Genomic DNA, 16,698 nt, shown 5'->3' on the forward strand with positions numbered 1-16,698 from the left:
CTTCAAACTAAGGCCACAAAAAGTTCAATCTTGGTTTCATCAGACCTGAGAATCTTGTTTCTCACAGTTTCAGAGTCCTTTAGGTGCTTTTTGCAAACTCCAGGTGGGCTTTCATGCATCTTTTACTGAGGAGAGGCTCCTTTCTGGCCATTCTAAAATAAAGCCCACATTGGTTGAGTGTTGTAGTGATGGTTCACCTTCTCGACGTTTTTTCCAATCTGCACACAGGAGCTCAGTCAGAGTAAGGCTACTTTCACACTTGCGTTCGGAGCGGATCCGCCTGGTGTCTGTACAGACGGATCCGCTCCTATAATGCAAACGCTTGCATCCATTCAGAACGGATCCGTCTGCATAACTGTTTTTTCAGATCTGATTTTTCACTTCGTGGCCACCAATGAGTTAAATACATGGGAGGGGGGGGTCTGCCCCCTGCTGCCTGGCAGCACCTGCCAGGCAGCAGGGGGCAGTCATGTACACAGTTCTTTTAGTATATTCTAACTTGAAGCGTCCCCATCACCATGGGAACGCCTCTATGTTAGAATATACTGTCGGATCTGAGTTTCACAATCTAACTCAAATCCGATGGTATATTCTAACATAGAGGCGGTCCCATGGTGATGGGGACGCTTCAAGTTAAAATATACCATCGGATTGGAGAAAACTCTGATCTGATGGTATATTAATAGGGACTCCTGACTTTACATAGAAAGTCAATGGGGGACGGATCCGTTTGCAATTTCACCATATTGTCTCAACGTCAAACGGATCCGTCCCCATTGACTTGCACTGTAAGTCTGGACCGATCTGTTTGGCTCAGCACGGCCAGGCGGACACCAAACCGCTGCAAGCTGCGTTCGGGTGTCCGCCTGCTGAGCGGAACGGAGGCCAAACGGTGCCAAACTGATGCATTCTGAGCGGATCCGCATCCACTTAGAATGCATTGGGGCTGTACGGATCCGTTCGGGGCCGCTTGTGAGAGCCTTCAAACGGAACTCACAAGCGGAACCCCGAACGCAAGTGTGAAAGTAGCCTAACTATTGGGTTCTTGTGTTCTCTATTTCCAAGGCCCTTCACCCTCGATTACTTAGTTTAGTTGGGCAACCAGCTTTAGGAAGAATCCTCTTTGTTCTAAATGTCTTTCATTTAAGAATTATGAAAGCCAATGTGCTCTTGGGAAATTTCAGTGAAGCAAAAATGTTTGTACTCTTCTCCAGATCTGTACCTCCACACAATCCTAACTATGATGTCTACAGGCAGTTCTTTCCTCCTCATGGCTTGGTTTTTGTTCTGATATGAATTGTCAGCTTTGAGAATAGGTGTGCCTTTCCAAATCATGTCCAATCAACTGAATTTACTACGACTGGGCCCCAGTCAAGGTGTAGAAACATTGCATAAATGATCAAGAGAAACCCAGAAGGAAGCAAGGAAATACATGAAAGCTAAGACCTCCGATGATATCACCAGTGGGAGGAGTCAGAACTGCAGAAGAAAAGGACTGGGTACCGTATTGCATATTACATTGTACCTCCTTTCATGTGACCACATGCGCCATTGCTGTTTGTTTCAATGGTCAAAAGATGACACCCTAGGATTAATAGGAGCTGACTGTAAACTATTAACCCCTTCTACCCTAGAGTTTTAAAGTTATTGACATTGACCCATCTACTTCATTAAACTACCAGGGACAGTTTAAGAAGTAGAAAATGTTTATTTTCTCATTTTTTCTTGTATATATTATTGTATAGAAATCATAACTACTTACCTCCACAGGTGGTAAAATAGCAGTGGTATGTTAAGGCCCAAAGTAACCCATTCAGCAGCACACATAAACATGAGACAGAAGAGGCCATGAATGCAATATTCTGGTACTACGAGCTGGTAGAGAGATAAAAGCAGTGTGAGAAATATGACATAACGGTCAGTGAAAGACATGCAAGGGCAAAATAGAAGATGACATAGTGTTTTTACATTGCTATTGCATAAATTAACCTTACATTTCAGCATGAGGACATCTTTCAAATGCCCTACCAGAAGTGAACAAGAAGGTGCAATTAAACAGACAAGCAAGAACTAAGGGGGACATTTACTAACAAATAAACCCCACTTTTTGGCGTATATCTGTTGCACATTGCAGTGTGAAGGTTATTTGTGTTGCAATCTGCGACTTTTCCCCCCTCACGCCAGGTCTAAATATTGTGGAAGTGCCTTGGGCGGAGAAGGGGCCTTCTCATTTATCATTTTCTATGCCTGTTTTAGGTTTAGAAAATGCTCTAAATCTACGCCAGCAAGGAAGTTGGCATAGATTTAGACGGCTGGTGGATACTAAGAAGTTATACAGAGGCTGGCACATCCGCCGGCAGCTAAAGGGATATTAAGACCGTTGTCTAAAACACCAGTCTTAATAAATGACCCCCTAGGTGTTCTCGGGCAGTGCTGTAGGAAGAAAGCTCTGTCTAAAGGTCCTTTTCACGGAATGATTTAACAGACAATTTTCAGGAACAAGTAAATGTTTCTAATAATTGCTTAATCGTCAGGCAGATGAGAGATGCAGTAATCATCTCCTCTGTATGGGGACCGGCAATCGCTACAACAGTCACTCATCCCCATATAGTTTACACAGGCCAATCTGCTGCACAGAAACAAAGAATTTAGGTGCCGGCTGAAAGACACGATCACTCAATGAGAGTTTGCCTTTTTCTCAGTCCTATTACCAGGAACAAGCATTTCTACATACACTCATCCTGGATAATTGGCCAGATTGTTGGTTCATTTAAAGGACCATTACTCACATGTCCGCAATGACGCACGTAAAAAACGGTCAGTGTTGAAAATGTCTTTTTTTGGTCTGTGTCTGTTTTTGTCCTCCTTGTGTCATCTGCTCTCCAAAGGGATTTCCAGAGCATCTTCTACCAATTGTCAGTGAAAATCACTGACAGAACATGGACAGCACACATCTGTGAGTCACATGTAGTGTAAAGAAAATCTGCAGCATTTACAGTAGCAGCGAAGTGGATGACAATCTCACAGATCTGAATGCTGCTGCATGACTGAGGCCTCAGGGCATATTCACACATTTTAAATGACAAAAATACGTGGTCTCAAAAGGCAGGAGAGGCTCAATTTCAAATTCAGTGGTGCATTTATGCTCGGGGGGGGGGGGGCAGATACTGTGCTTGTGGTCTGTTGCTAAGGGTGATCCCCAGAAAAAAATGCATACAGTGGAGGATGCCCGCAGCAGACCACAAGTGCCACAGAGACATTCTACACCAGATGGTAAAATGTGTGGATGTGGGATGATATATAATAAATAGTTACAAGACTACACTGTGGTGGATGCAAACAGTAACATCTGACTAAACCCTCATACTGATGTTGAAAATTAGACTTTAGCCAGTATATCCTTATATTAAGAACATACCTGAGCCCGCGCACCACGCCAAGGTTTCTCAAGTGGCACGGGACCTAACGCTAAACCTACCTGTACCGTATGGAGCCAGTGGGCAAATTACAGCAGCGTAAGGTCCGACTCACAGTAAACAGCTCCCAGTTCCCCCCAGTGTGACTAACCACACATACAATGGTAGGAGGGAGGAGGCTTAGAGTCCCACTCATGGCTGGTGTCTCTGTGGCACTTGTGGTCTGCTGCGGGCATCCTCCACTGTATGCACTTTTTGCTGGGGATCGCCCTTAGCAGCAAACCACAAGCGCAGTATCTGCTCCCCCGAGAATAAATGCACAACTGCATTTGGGATTGAGCATTTCCTGCCTTTTGAGAACACGTAAATCATATATTTATATGCGGAGGTATATAAACTCCAATCTAAATGCGCCTTGATTACCATTCATAGGCAGCATTTAGGTGCACCTGCAACATATCAGCCAGCCATGGGTGGGACTCTAAGCCTCCTCCCTCCTCCCATTGTATGTGTGGTTAGTCACACTGGGGGGAACTGGGAGCTGTTTGCTGTGAGCCGGACCTTACGCTGTTGTAATTTGCCCACTGGCTCCTGGTACTACCCATACGGTAAAGGTAGGTTTAGCGTTAGGTCCCGTGCCACTTGAGAAACCTTGGCGTGGTGCACGGGCTCAGGTATGTCCTTAATATAAGGATATACTGCCTAAAGTCTTATTTTTAACATCAGTGTGAGGGTTTAGTCAGATGTTACTGTTTGCATCCACCACAGTAGTGCACCTATTCTTATAACTATTTAGTCCATATTCACACATTGCAGTCATAATGCCTTTTTGGCGTAGTTTTAAAATTGTGGCAAACAGGGTGGTCTTGCATATATATATATATATACAGTTGCAAGAAAAAGTATGTGAACCCTTTGGAAGGATATGGATTTCTGCACAAATTGGTCATAAAATGTGATCTGATCTTCATCTAAGTCACAACAATAGACAATCACAGTCTGCTTAAAGTAATAACACACAAAGAATTAAATGTTACCATGTTTTTATTGAACACACCATGTAAACATTCACAGTGCAGGTGGAAAAAGTATGTGAACCCTTGGATTTAATAACTGGTTGAACCTCCTTTGGCAGCAATAACTTCAACCAAACGTTTCCTGTAGTTGCAGATCAGACGTGCACAACGGTCAGGAGTATTTCTTGACCATTCCTCTTTACAGAACTGTTTCAGTTCAGCAATATTCTTGGGATGTCTGGTGTGAATCGCTTTCTTGAGGTCATTCCACAGCATCTCAATTGGGTTAAGGTCAGGACTCTGACTGGGCCACTTTAGAAGGCGTATTTTCTTCTGTTTAAGCCATTCTGTAGTTGATTTACTTCTATGCTTTGGGTCGTTGTCCTGTTGCAACACACATCTTCTGTTGAGCTTCAGCTGGTGGACAGATGGCCTTAAGTTCTCCTGCAAAATATCTTGATAAACTTGGGAATTCATTTTTCTTTTGATGATAGCAATCCGTCCAGGCCCTGACGCAGTAAAGCAGCCCCAAACCATGATGCCCCCACCACCATACTTCACAGTTGGGATGAGGTTTTGATGTTGGTGTGCTGTGCCTCTTTTTCTCCACACATAGGGCCAGATTTATCATGACTCTGACAGCTCACTCCACTTTAACATATGGCTAAAGTCAGTTTTAGCCAAGTCAGATTTATGATCGGCCCTTTAAGACTGTAATAAATGTGGTTTGACGGTAGCAGTTTATCCGTCAGTAAGCAGCTTTAAAAAAGTCGCACAGCTTTACGAAAAAGTCGCACGTTTTTATGAAAAAGTCGCATGTTCTATTAAAAAGTCTCATAAGATAAGCATGGTCCTCACTGGAGTGAAATTGCGACTTTTTAAATAGTCCCAATAGTAAATCTGTCTAGAGATTCATTTACATAAGAAAACACGCCCACTTTCAGAAAACTGGCGAGCATAGTGCAGAGCAGAAAAAAGTCGCAAATTTGTGCGCATTTTCAGCGTTTGGGACTTTTTGGGGGAATTTTTCACTCCATTATTCTGACCTGAGCTAATGATAAATCTGGCCCATTGTGTTGTGTGTTTCTTCCAAACAACTCAACTTTGGTTTCATCTGTCCACAGAATATTTTGCCAGTACTGCTGTGGAACATCCAGGTGCTCTTGTGCAAACTGTAAACGTGCAGCAATGTTTTTTTTGGACAGCAGTGGCTTCCTCTGTGGTATCCTCCCATGAAATCCATTCTTGTTTAGTGTTTTACGTATCGTAGATTCGCTAACAGGGATGTTAGCATATGCCAGGGACTTTTGTAAGTCTTTAGCTGACACTCTAGGATTCTTCTTCACCTCATTGAGCAGTCTGCGCTGTGCTCTTGCAGTCATCTTTACAGGACGGCCACTCCTAGGGAGAGTAGCAGCAGTGCTGAACTTTCTCCATTTATAGACAATTTGTCTTACCGTGGACTGATGAACAGCAAGGCTTTTGGAGATACTGTTATAACCCTTTCCAGTTTTATGCAAGTCAACAATTCTTAATCGTAGGTATTCTGAGAGCTCTTTTGTGCGAGGCATCATTCACATCAGGCAATGCTTCTTGATAAAAGCAAACCCAGAACTGGTGTGTGTTTTTTATAGGGCAGGGCAGCTGTAACCAACACCTCCAATCTCATCTCATTGATTGGACTCCAGTTGGCTGACACCTCACTCCAATTAGCTCTTGGAGATGTCATTAGTCAAGGGGTTCACATACTTTTTCCACCTGCACTGTGAATATTTACATGGTGTGTTCAATAAAAACATGGTAACATTTAATTCTTTGTGTGTTATTAGTTTAAGCAGACTGTGATTGTCTATTGTTGTGACTTAGATGAAGATCAGATCACATTTTATGACCAATTTGTGCAGAAATCCATATCATTCCAAAGGGTTCACATACTTTTTATTGCAACTGTATATATATATATATATATATATATATATATAATATATTCCCTAAGAATATATTCACACAAAATAGGCAGGTTTAATGGCACCACTGGCAACCATTTTTAACGATTATTAACAAGGTAGCGGTCAGGTGTGTGTTTGTAGATGATTGGAAAATATGCATTTTTTGTGGCATTTTTGGATCAGTCACTTTTCTCCATCATGCAGAATGTTTATGTCTCATGCTTGAGGGTACCTTGCCCCTGTGGACTTCAGTATAAGGCCGGATGCACACGGCCGTGTTCCGCGGCCGTGAGCGGTCCGTGGTATGCCGGGCTGGATTCCTGCTGACAGCAGGAGCGCACGGCGTCATTGGTTGATATGACGCCGTGCGCTTCATGCCGCCGCTGCACTACACGAGTGTATTACTGTAGTGCAGGGGGGCATGAAACGCACGGCGTCATAGCAACCAGTGACGCCGTGCGCTCCTGCTGTCAGCAGGAATCCAGCCCGGCATACCACGGACTGCTCACGGCCACGGAACACGGCCGTGTGCATTCGGCCTAAGGCTATGGCTACACAGCAACAGCACATTTCCATCTTATAAAGAAACACTGAAAATACATTGTGGTTGCAGTGATAGCATTATTTTAGAGGGGCACCAAAAGTTGCCATGTTGCCCTAGCCTAAAACAATATGGGCCGAGACACATTGTAGCACCTGTGTGCAGCTAAAACATGCAGTGGACAAAGGCCAATTTGAAGATAGCACCTCAGTTTTAGCTGTAAAAATCGAGCTGCCACTGAATGTAGGCAGGGTTTTGCCCATGTGTGGTCGCCGCAATGAGTGTCTCTGCTCAATCTCCAAAGGCAGAGATGTTTCTCCTAATTAACGAAGACACATTTCATTCACTCACATCAGTCTCTTTCATAGGAGTTACAATTAAATCTATTTTAGACATAATCATAGTTAATGAAAATGTTGTAGAAAGCTACTTGTGCAAGACTGACCCATGGCAAAGATTATTGGTATGGCCACACGTTTGCTTGTTTTTTTAGCTAAAATTAAGTATGGACCATAAAAGGAGAGTAAGTATTGAAGACAGATACTACTACTTCTCTTTTTTGAATCCACTCCTGGTTTTGGCTCCAAAAAGTACATAAAAATGCGAACGTGTGGCTGTATCCTAAGGCTGGGGCTACATCTAGACTTTTTGAAGTACTGTTAATTGATTTAAACATCTTACTTTTTTTTATCCAATGCTAGTTCAGGCTAAACAAAAAGGCACATGGAAAACCGGAACAAAATCTTCACCATGTGAACCTCACCTTGAAACCCTACCATATGGGCCTACTAACACTCCTTCCATGTAAAAGTAACACTGATCACCCAGCCAACGACTGAGCAAAATGCTTGTTTGTTGGGTGATTCATCATGTATGTGGCATAGCATGCTGATGAGAAATAAGGTTGTGTAAATACACACTCGCCTTGATATTTGTTTCCTGAAAACAACTAAAATGTGTGATTGACTTCGGGTACAATGTTTATAGAACTGTGGTTTTTAGCCAAATATAGAAGAATGTTTTTACGTGAAAATTTCTCTTGAACTATAACAGATTTCAGATCCATCTCCTAAGAGTACCTCTTACAGCAAAAATGGAAAAAAAAATGGTATATTGATTTGCCATAGAGGTGAATGGAACTGTTTGTAACATACTAAATTAAATTCCATCCAAAAACCATCAATTCATGTCTTTGAAAGTGAAAAATGACCAATGCATTCAAATACACAGGGATGCCCAACCTGTGGCCCTCCAGCTGTTTCAAAACTACAATTCCCAGCATGCCTGGACAGCCTACAGCTATTAGGACATGCTGGGAGTTGTAGTTTTGCAACAGCTGAAGGGCTGCAAGTTGAGCATCCCTGCACTAGTCAGTTAGACAAACACCTGTAGGCACTCAGGGGTACAATACTATCCTCCTGAAGTGCTCATTTCAATGCTACAAAATAGCTTTATGCATGTCTCCCTCCTCTTTTCTGTCATTTAGCAGGGTAAAAAGAGAGGTTATATGGCGTATCTCCCTGAGGCTCTGACAACTTGGATTAGTGGATTCAGTTTTGCTCCCCAGTTCAGCTGTGATAGGACTTCATGTAGAAGTCATAACCTAAAGAGACCGGTTGACTTCTCTTTAACAGTTTCTATAGTGTCTAGCATAGCATTACATATTATGATAAAATCTATTGACTTGTTAAATTTTAGCAAGATAAATATGTGTCCATCCTTACCTTTCCACATATATCATGAAATACTTAAATATCTCTTAATACAAATATAATACATTATCATTCAGACATTTAATATAAAGATATCCTACTTCTACTCCAAATCTACTGAACTATATTTCAGTCTCAAGATCTATGGCATTATAGAGAAAGTTCCCCTCCAGTCGCATGCCCCATCTTCAGTATGATTGACAGGTCTTCCCCTATTTTTTCTATAGGGAGAGACTGGTCAATGATAGTGAGCCGGCCAGAGGGAAGCAGAAGGTAGACCAGACACCTCTCCCTGAGTAACACTGGCTAGGAGCTATTGTTAAAACTATGTTAACGTACAACACAGTCCAATAGGATCAGGGTGCCTTCAGTTAATCTTTGCCGCCTCTGGTAAGGGTAGCATGGTCTTTCTGACAGGTTCCCTGTAAGTGAAAGCTCTCTAAAGTCTGAAGCCATTTCTAGACTGCAGTTGTCCTTAGTGTTGAGCAAATCGAAATATCCGAAGTGGACTTCGATCCGAATTTCAGGGAAAATTCCATTCGCCGCAAAGCCAAATTTCCTTGTGCTTCGTGGCAACAAATCAATTTTCCCTGAAATGGCGTAAAAAGAGTAAAACATACTCAACTCATACATTTGAGCGCCAAGAGGCTGCCACAGTCATCTTGATTGAAGATTTTGCGCAAAATCTTGTGCGCTGTGATATATGACATCAACATGCCGGCCAAGCGTGAGGATGTCATCATGCACCACGCGAGAGCTTCCATCAAGATGGCCATGGCTGCCTCTTCGCGCTTACACGGATGAGGTGAGTATATATATTTTTTAACTCCTGGAAGGCGTCCATTTTTACATCAGATGTCGTGATCAGCAATGAATGCAGCATATGAGGGGTTTAATGACGGGAGGGCAGCGCAATCGTCTTTCCCCGTCTTTGGGCCCGCTACTTACAAAGAAATGCGCTTCGTGACTAAGTAATTTGTCACAAAGCAAATTTCTTTGTGAAATTCAGCAAAGCAGCCTAATCAAAGTTTTCATAACTTTTCACATCTTTAGTTGTCTTCAGCAAACAGATAGCAATATAAGGGTTATTTAAAAAAAACTAAATAGAAACAGTATCAGCCGCCATACCTGGTATGTATGTCTATAAGGCCTCATGCACACATGTGCCAGCTGTAGCCGCAAATGGATCCAGACCCATTCAACTTGAATGGGTCCAAGACGCACAGCAAAAAAATTGTGCTTCCGTGGGGTTCCGTGCCTCCGTTACGTGCCGCTCCTTCCAGATTTATGTGAATGGGTCCACATACACGATACGGTGTACACAAGATCGATGCCAGTATATTGCGGACCCACTGTTTGCGGGGCGCAATACCGGCACGGCCGGGCAACAGCCATGTGCATGAGGCCTAACTCACATAAAGGAGCGCAGTAAATGTATAGATCTATACAAGTAAGCTTAAAAATGGGAGCATTAAGAAAAAGAAACATACAATGCTCTGCCATACGGTAGAGAAGAAAAGGAGATTACTGTTATATTTAGTAATACTTTCATCCCCATGTCATATTCTAAAGAAAAATGTATACTTTTTAGAAAAACAACTCTACTTTTTTACCAGAAAGTGTAAAACTCATTCTGAACTCTCAGTTCATCTACTTTCCAGTGGAATGGACTTCCCTGCAATACCAACACGTCTAAGGATAGGCATGGCACTGTTTCTGGACAAAAAGTTTACTTTTTTTTTATTATACAACCACTTTTTATCTAAATAGGTCTCGAAATGTGCTGATTATTATCTTGAAATATCTTGTTGCAGAGAAGTGGCTTCCAGCTTACCGCACACTCAGGAACAGATTCATTGTGTGCCCTCTCTGCGGGCAGCCGAAAGTAGTGGCAGACACATTGATTTAAGAGGTCTGTCACTTATGTCTTAAAGTGCAGTATATTTTTAGACCTTAGGGTACTTTCACACTTGCGTTGTTGGATTCCGTCGCTAGAACAGCCTGACGGATCCGGCAATCTGTATGCAAACAGATACCATTTGTAGACGGATCCGGATCCATCTCACAAATGCATTGCAATACGGGATCCGTCTCTCTGGAAAAACGGATCCGGTATTTATCTTTTTCACATTTTTAAAGGCCATGCGCAGACCGCAAAACCGGATCTGTTTTTCTGGAACACTTGGGGCCGGATCCAGCATTAATGCATTTCAATGAAAATAATGCCGGCATTCCGGCAAGTGTTCCGGAATTTGTGACAGAGAAAATACCGCAGCATGCTGCGGTATTTTCTCCTTCCAAAGACCGTACAGTGACTGAACTGAAGACATCCTGATACATACTGAACGGATTGCTCTCCATTCAGAATGCATTAGGATAAAACTGATCAGTTTTTTCCGGTATTGAGCCGCTAGGACGGAACTCAATACTGGAAAAGTTTAACGCAAGTGTGAAAGTACCCTAACCTTTTAATCCTTGAAGTCAATGGGAGCAGCGATGTAGCAGAGAGCTCCCGCCACTACAATGTCGACAGTGCTGTGAAGCTACGGCTCGGCTTCCATGGACGGAGATACACCGACCAGCTGATCGGCGGGGATGCGGGGTGTGGACTCCTGCCGATCAGCTAGTGATGACTGCCGTCACTTAAAAACCCCTGGACAACCCCTTCATACAACACACAGAACAATAAAACACATTGCTGACCTTTCTGAGCAAGCAGCAAATCCGTTCCACGTTCTTAACCCTTTCTCTCTGCAGAAACGTTAAGCGATGTAGAAAGAGAGAATGAAAAAACAGAGGACAGGTTTAAGTGTGAAGAAGAGTTATGACACGGATGGAGCAACAGAAAAGAAGAGCAGATAAAGAGAGGTGCATGACTTGGGAATGTCTGACTACCATCAGACCACTAGACCACCATTTCCCACCCATGACAAACTTTCCCCGATAAAGACACGTGCGTTGCGTCTTCGATGAACTGACTACAGCAGCCTCTTTTTTTCACAAAATATAACGTAACTATATATAACACATATATAGCACAGTAAGAGGAAGTCCTTGAAGGTCCTCCATAATTTAAAGGGATTTTCCAATGAATGGGTTAAAAATGAAACTAAGCATTACCTCAGTGTGCCCTCTCTGGGGTCGCTGCTGCAGACAGTGATTGGCTAAGTGTTCATTTCCAGCTATTTCCTGTGGAGCCAGGACCAATAGTGGGAATATTAGGACAGCAGTGATCGAGGATCGTTGAAGTGATTAACACTTAGATTTCATTTTTAACCGATGACCTATTAAAGAAATGCTCTTCCCCTGGAAAACGGCTTTAACATGCAACATCGGCACCTCCAGCTCAATGTCCCAGTAATTTACCATCTAAATGTATAACCTGATGGCCTTTCATATCTGGGATGTGCCCCATATCCCACTAATGTATTTCCTTCAAATACCCCATTCCTGCCTGCTACAATGACAGCTCTACCCTGAAAAATAAAGGAAGAAAGGGTCGGTAAGTGGGACACTGCTCCACGTGGTAAACCTCTGCCTTGTAATCCCTCCTCAGAGTTCACCTACCTACAATAAGGTAAGGCACTACCGGTCCTCGCATTCCTCCCTCACTTCCATCTAAACCTTCAGACTCTATGCTCTAAAATACTCCACTCCCTCAAATCTTAATCCTTTCACCCCCTTTAGGCCTATACTCAGCCGGTGCTCACTCACCGGACCCAGCCCGTACTTTATGGGGAAGTAGAAGGAAACATGACATGCAGAGGTTAGTGACATTATGAGACACATGGGTCCCCTGCCCAGCACCACAGCTGTTCATGAGAATGCTCTGCAAATCAAAAGCAGGGACATTACATATATCCAAGGTGACATCAGAGTCACTTACTGCTCGGGATGGGTTTCCTTGTTCAATAGGAACCTTAAAATCTGTTCGAAGTTCATCAAACGCAATAATCTGCAAAGAGAGAGAGAGAAAAAGCAAAAGAGGCATATTAGAAAAAAAGCACAGCAGGTGCAGGAGTAAAGGAAGCTACCAGAGAAGATCCTACTGCAAGACACGTGGAAGGAATACATATAAGAAAGCCTGGTCAGGAAAGGTAATTTATACAGAAATCTCAGCTGGCAAACAGTCTTATGTCTGTGATATTACATACAGGGTATACTGTGCGGGAACCGCAGTTATGTTCCTATATTAGGCGTATTTCTGGCGTAGAACCTTTGCGACTTCTCCCCACTCATTCCAGGTCTAAAAAAGTGGGCAGGGAATTTACCATTTTCCATGGTCTAAATGTAAGACAGCTAGGAAGCTGTCTTACATTTAGAAGCGGCGGTGGATGCTCCGAAGTAATGAAGAGGCCGGTGTCTCTACATAACTTTGGCGGATCCACCGCCAGCACAGGGCCTTATTAAGACCTGTGTCTAAAACGTCAGACTTAAAAAAATGCGCCCCTTAGTTTTTATAAATACTGGTGTAAGGGGGGATTTGCTATCTGGGTAAATATGCCGTAAGCTTGTCAAGCCAAGGGTGGGGTAGACAGGGACCCTCCCTCTCATCACCAGAATACTAAATAAAGTGAGTAAATCCGATATTGAAGGTGTATGTATAGCAAAGGTGAACCTACACCAACTATGGCACGGTATGGCATTGACATCATTTTGAGCTCAGATCCATGTCTCTTGGATTCTACATATGAAGCGTAAATGGTAGCAAAGTGTGACAGCAGAGTCCAAAAGGCAACAGATAAACATAAAAGAAGCAGAGGCATACAACCAATGGATGCAGACCACACAGTCGCTATGACCTGTGAGATTCGGGGGGCCCGGCCTAGTCTTAGAAGCCGCTTTACACAGCGGTAGTGGATGAAATTATTGTATATTGAAGCCTGTACTTCCTACTGGCTCCCTGTCTGTAAGGCCTCATGCACACGACCATATTTTTGGTCCACATCCAATCTGCATTTTTTGAGTACTGGATGCAGACCCATTCATTTCAATGGGGCTGCAAAAAATGCGGGCAGCACTCCATGTGCGGTCCACATCCATATGTATGTTCTACCATTCTGCAAAATACAGAGAACAAGTCCTATTCTTATCCGTTTTGCAGACAAGAATAGGCATTTTTACAATAGTACGGGACTTGCGGAACGGGAAAGTGCGGCACGAACATGACTGGTATCAATGAGTTACAGACCCCCAAAGGGATCCGGTCGTGTGAATGAATACTAAGCCAGATACGGCTGGCTAATAAGCAGGGAGATGCTCTAAAGCTGGCTCTGCTTATTGGCCAGCTGAATTTCAGCAGCACCATGCGGGGACTCTGGCTCTGCAGGGGCGTATCTCATTCCAGCTGCCAGCACCACTGTAGTGAGGTGAGGACGGGACCCGTGGTTCTTGCAGGTGGACCTGCTGAGAAAAGTTTCTAGTGTGACCACCGAGGCCATACCAACCAACGTCCTGCCTCAGTGAACGGCCAGTCTCCGACCTTAACGAGTAGAAAAGGCAGCACACCTTGCTGCAATGTCTAGGGGAGGGCACCATGTTCTCTGTCTGAATAGTATAGCTACTATATTTGTGGTACGTATGACTTTTCGATCACTGTTATTCAATTTTTGGGGGCGGAAAAGGTGACTAAAAAATGACGAATCATGTGCTTTTCATTTTTTCTGTTACAGTGTTCACCACACAGAAATTTTGTAAAAATATATTCATAGTTCCGACATTTTCAGATGCGGGGATACCTGATATGTTTATTTTTTATTGTTAATATATTTTTATATGTAAAATTGGGAAAGAGGATTATTTAAATGTTAATTTTTTTAAAACTTTTTTTCACTTTTTATTTAATACCTATTAGCCTCCTTAGGGGGCTAGAACCTGGGATCCTTTGATCCCTTATCCTATTCACCCTAAGGGCTCATGCACACGACCGTTGTTGTTTTGCGGTCCGTTTTTCACGGATCTGTTGTTCCGTATCTGAGGTTTTTTTTTCTCTGATTTAAGTCCTCTTCCGTTCCGTTATTCCACAAAACATATGCGTATGGTTTCTGTATGCGATCCGTTTTTTGCAGAACGGAAACAGTAACTTATTAATCACCAAACACATGAGCAATATGGACTGGGCATAGCATTTCTACAGTATGGATCCGCAAAATACGGATGAAATACGGATGACATATGGATGTGTCCCGTGTGTGTTCCGTATTGTTTGTGGACCCTTTGACTTGAATGGGGCCTCGGACCGTGATTTGCGGACAATAATAGGACATGAACTACTTTTTTGCGGAACGTAAACACGGAAACGGAATGCACACAGAGTACCTTCCGTTGTTTTTGTGGACCCATTGAAGTGAATGGTTCCACATATGGTCTGCAAAAAAAACGGAAAGGAAGCGGAGATAGAGACTGCAAAGGGGAGAAATGCCAGATACAAGTCATATAATGGCCAGATATAATGCTATTCCTCATATACACAGACAGCAGCTTATCCTGAAAAATCACCTGAAACGACAGTTACAATTTCAGATGAGCAGAATATAAATCCAAGGGTTATGAAGACAAATAAGGCTTCGTTCACATCACTGTTCAGTCTTTCCGTTCTGAACAGTGACGAACGTAAAGGACGGATTCGTCACATAACGGAGCCAAACGGATCCCTAAAGACCCCATAGACTATAATGGGGTCCGTTATGTTTTCACTCAGAAGATGATTTTGAAGCGGAGACAAAAGTCCTGCATGCACAACTTTTGTCTCCGCTCCAAAACTTTCTTCTGAGCGGAAACCTAACGGACCCCATTATAGTCTATGGGGTCCTTAGGCTCCGTTTGGCTCAGTTATGTGCCTTCTCCGTTAGCGGAGCAGGAGAACGGAAAGGCTGAACGGTGATGTGAATGAACGACAATAGTAAAATTCCAGCGCACTTATTTGATGCAGTGTTATTGACGTGCTGATTTGGATAAAGTATGATTGATTTTACTGTATTGATATCCTAGTGTCATATAATGTATGGTTTATCTGAACAATTGGCTGTATGTAAAACCTTTAATAAAAATGATCTGATTAAAAAAAAAAAATTCCAGCGCACCTTTAGTAGATTTAATCAGCCCCTGGTGCACGGAAAAGGTAAGTAAGTCCTTTGGTAGCAAAACAATGATAAATGAAGTTCCAGCACTGCAAAGTAATTGTTGTGTCGCTTGTCTCTGTATTCGTGGTAGCAAAATGACATCATGTGGATCAAAACCTCACACCATAACTATGACTAAGGACTAAGTGTCTGAAACGCGTCAACTGGTGTCGACGCCAGTTGACGCATTTCAGACACTTAGTCCTTAGTCATAGTTATGGTGTGAGGTTTTGATCCACATGATGTCATTTTGCTACCACGAATACAGAGACAAGCGACACAACAATTACTTTGCAGTGCTGGAACTTCATTTATCATTGATGTGAATGAAGCCTGACGCAAGCAAGCACTGTGCCGTTTGTTTAAAGGGAACCTGTCACATTGAACATAGTGCCTGAGCTGAAGGCCGCATGTCATACAGCAGAAGGAGCTGAGCAGATTGATGGACAGGATTCAGAGAAAAGATTCAGTATAACCTGAATTTCATTCATTTAAATTCCTGCTCATTCTGATCTTCAAATGACATCTGTCAGCAGGTTTGTACCTATGACGCTGGCGTCTGTGTTGGTCCCGTGTCCATATGTGCCTGTACTGCTGAGAAAAATGACATTAGACATCAAGCTAAACTTCAAAGTTAAAGTGTTAAGTAAACAATGGCAAGAAAATGTTAATTGACTTTTCCAATGGATTTTGTCACAAAATAACATTGTGACACGTTTATCAGAGTCCATTTTAGCTCGGCTACATCTGTATGCAAATGAGCCTCTAGGAGCAATGGCTCAGCTCTCTCTGCAACTTCTTTACCCTCGGCACTTGGTGGACAGGACCAGGCAGTGAAAATATCATCAAACTTGGTCCATTTAATAAAAGTGCAGAGGGAGCGGCAGTTGCAGAGAGAGCAGGGCCTCTAGGTGTTGCTCCTAGAGGCTCGCTTGCATATATT

At 43.0% G+C, this 16,698-nt stretch overlaps 1 protein-coding gene across 3 annotated transcripts in view; it reads right to left on the reverse strand.

The window, feature by feature from the left end:
- The window catches only part of LOC120980499 (protein cornichon homolog 2), a 155,894-nt gene that overhangs the window by 14,892 nt on the left and 124,304 nt on the right, over positions 1-16,698 (reverse strand). For 2 of the 3 annotated variants that reach the window (XM_040409635.1, XM_040409634.1), the window contains exons 2-4: positions 12,521-12,589; positions 11,338-11,385; positions 1,763-1,875 (exon numbers count right to left, since the gene is read on the reverse strand). In XM_040409635.1, coding sequence (XP_040265569.1) covers positions 1,763-1,875; positions 11,338-11,385; positions 12,521-12,589 — 230 coding nt within the window. The remainder of the gene's footprint in view (positions 1-1,762; positions 1,876-11,337; positions 11,386-12,520; positions 12,590-16,698) is intronic. The other variant, XM_040409636.1, reaches the window with a different exon arrangement.

The sequence above is a fragment of the Bufo bufo genome, chromosome 10, assembly GCF_905171765.1.
Source record: "Bufo bufo chromosome 10, aBufBuf1.1, whole genome shotgun sequence".
Taxonomy (NCBI): domain Eukaryota; kingdom Metazoa; phylum Chordata; class Amphibia; order Anura; family Bufonidae; genus Bufo; species Bufo bufo.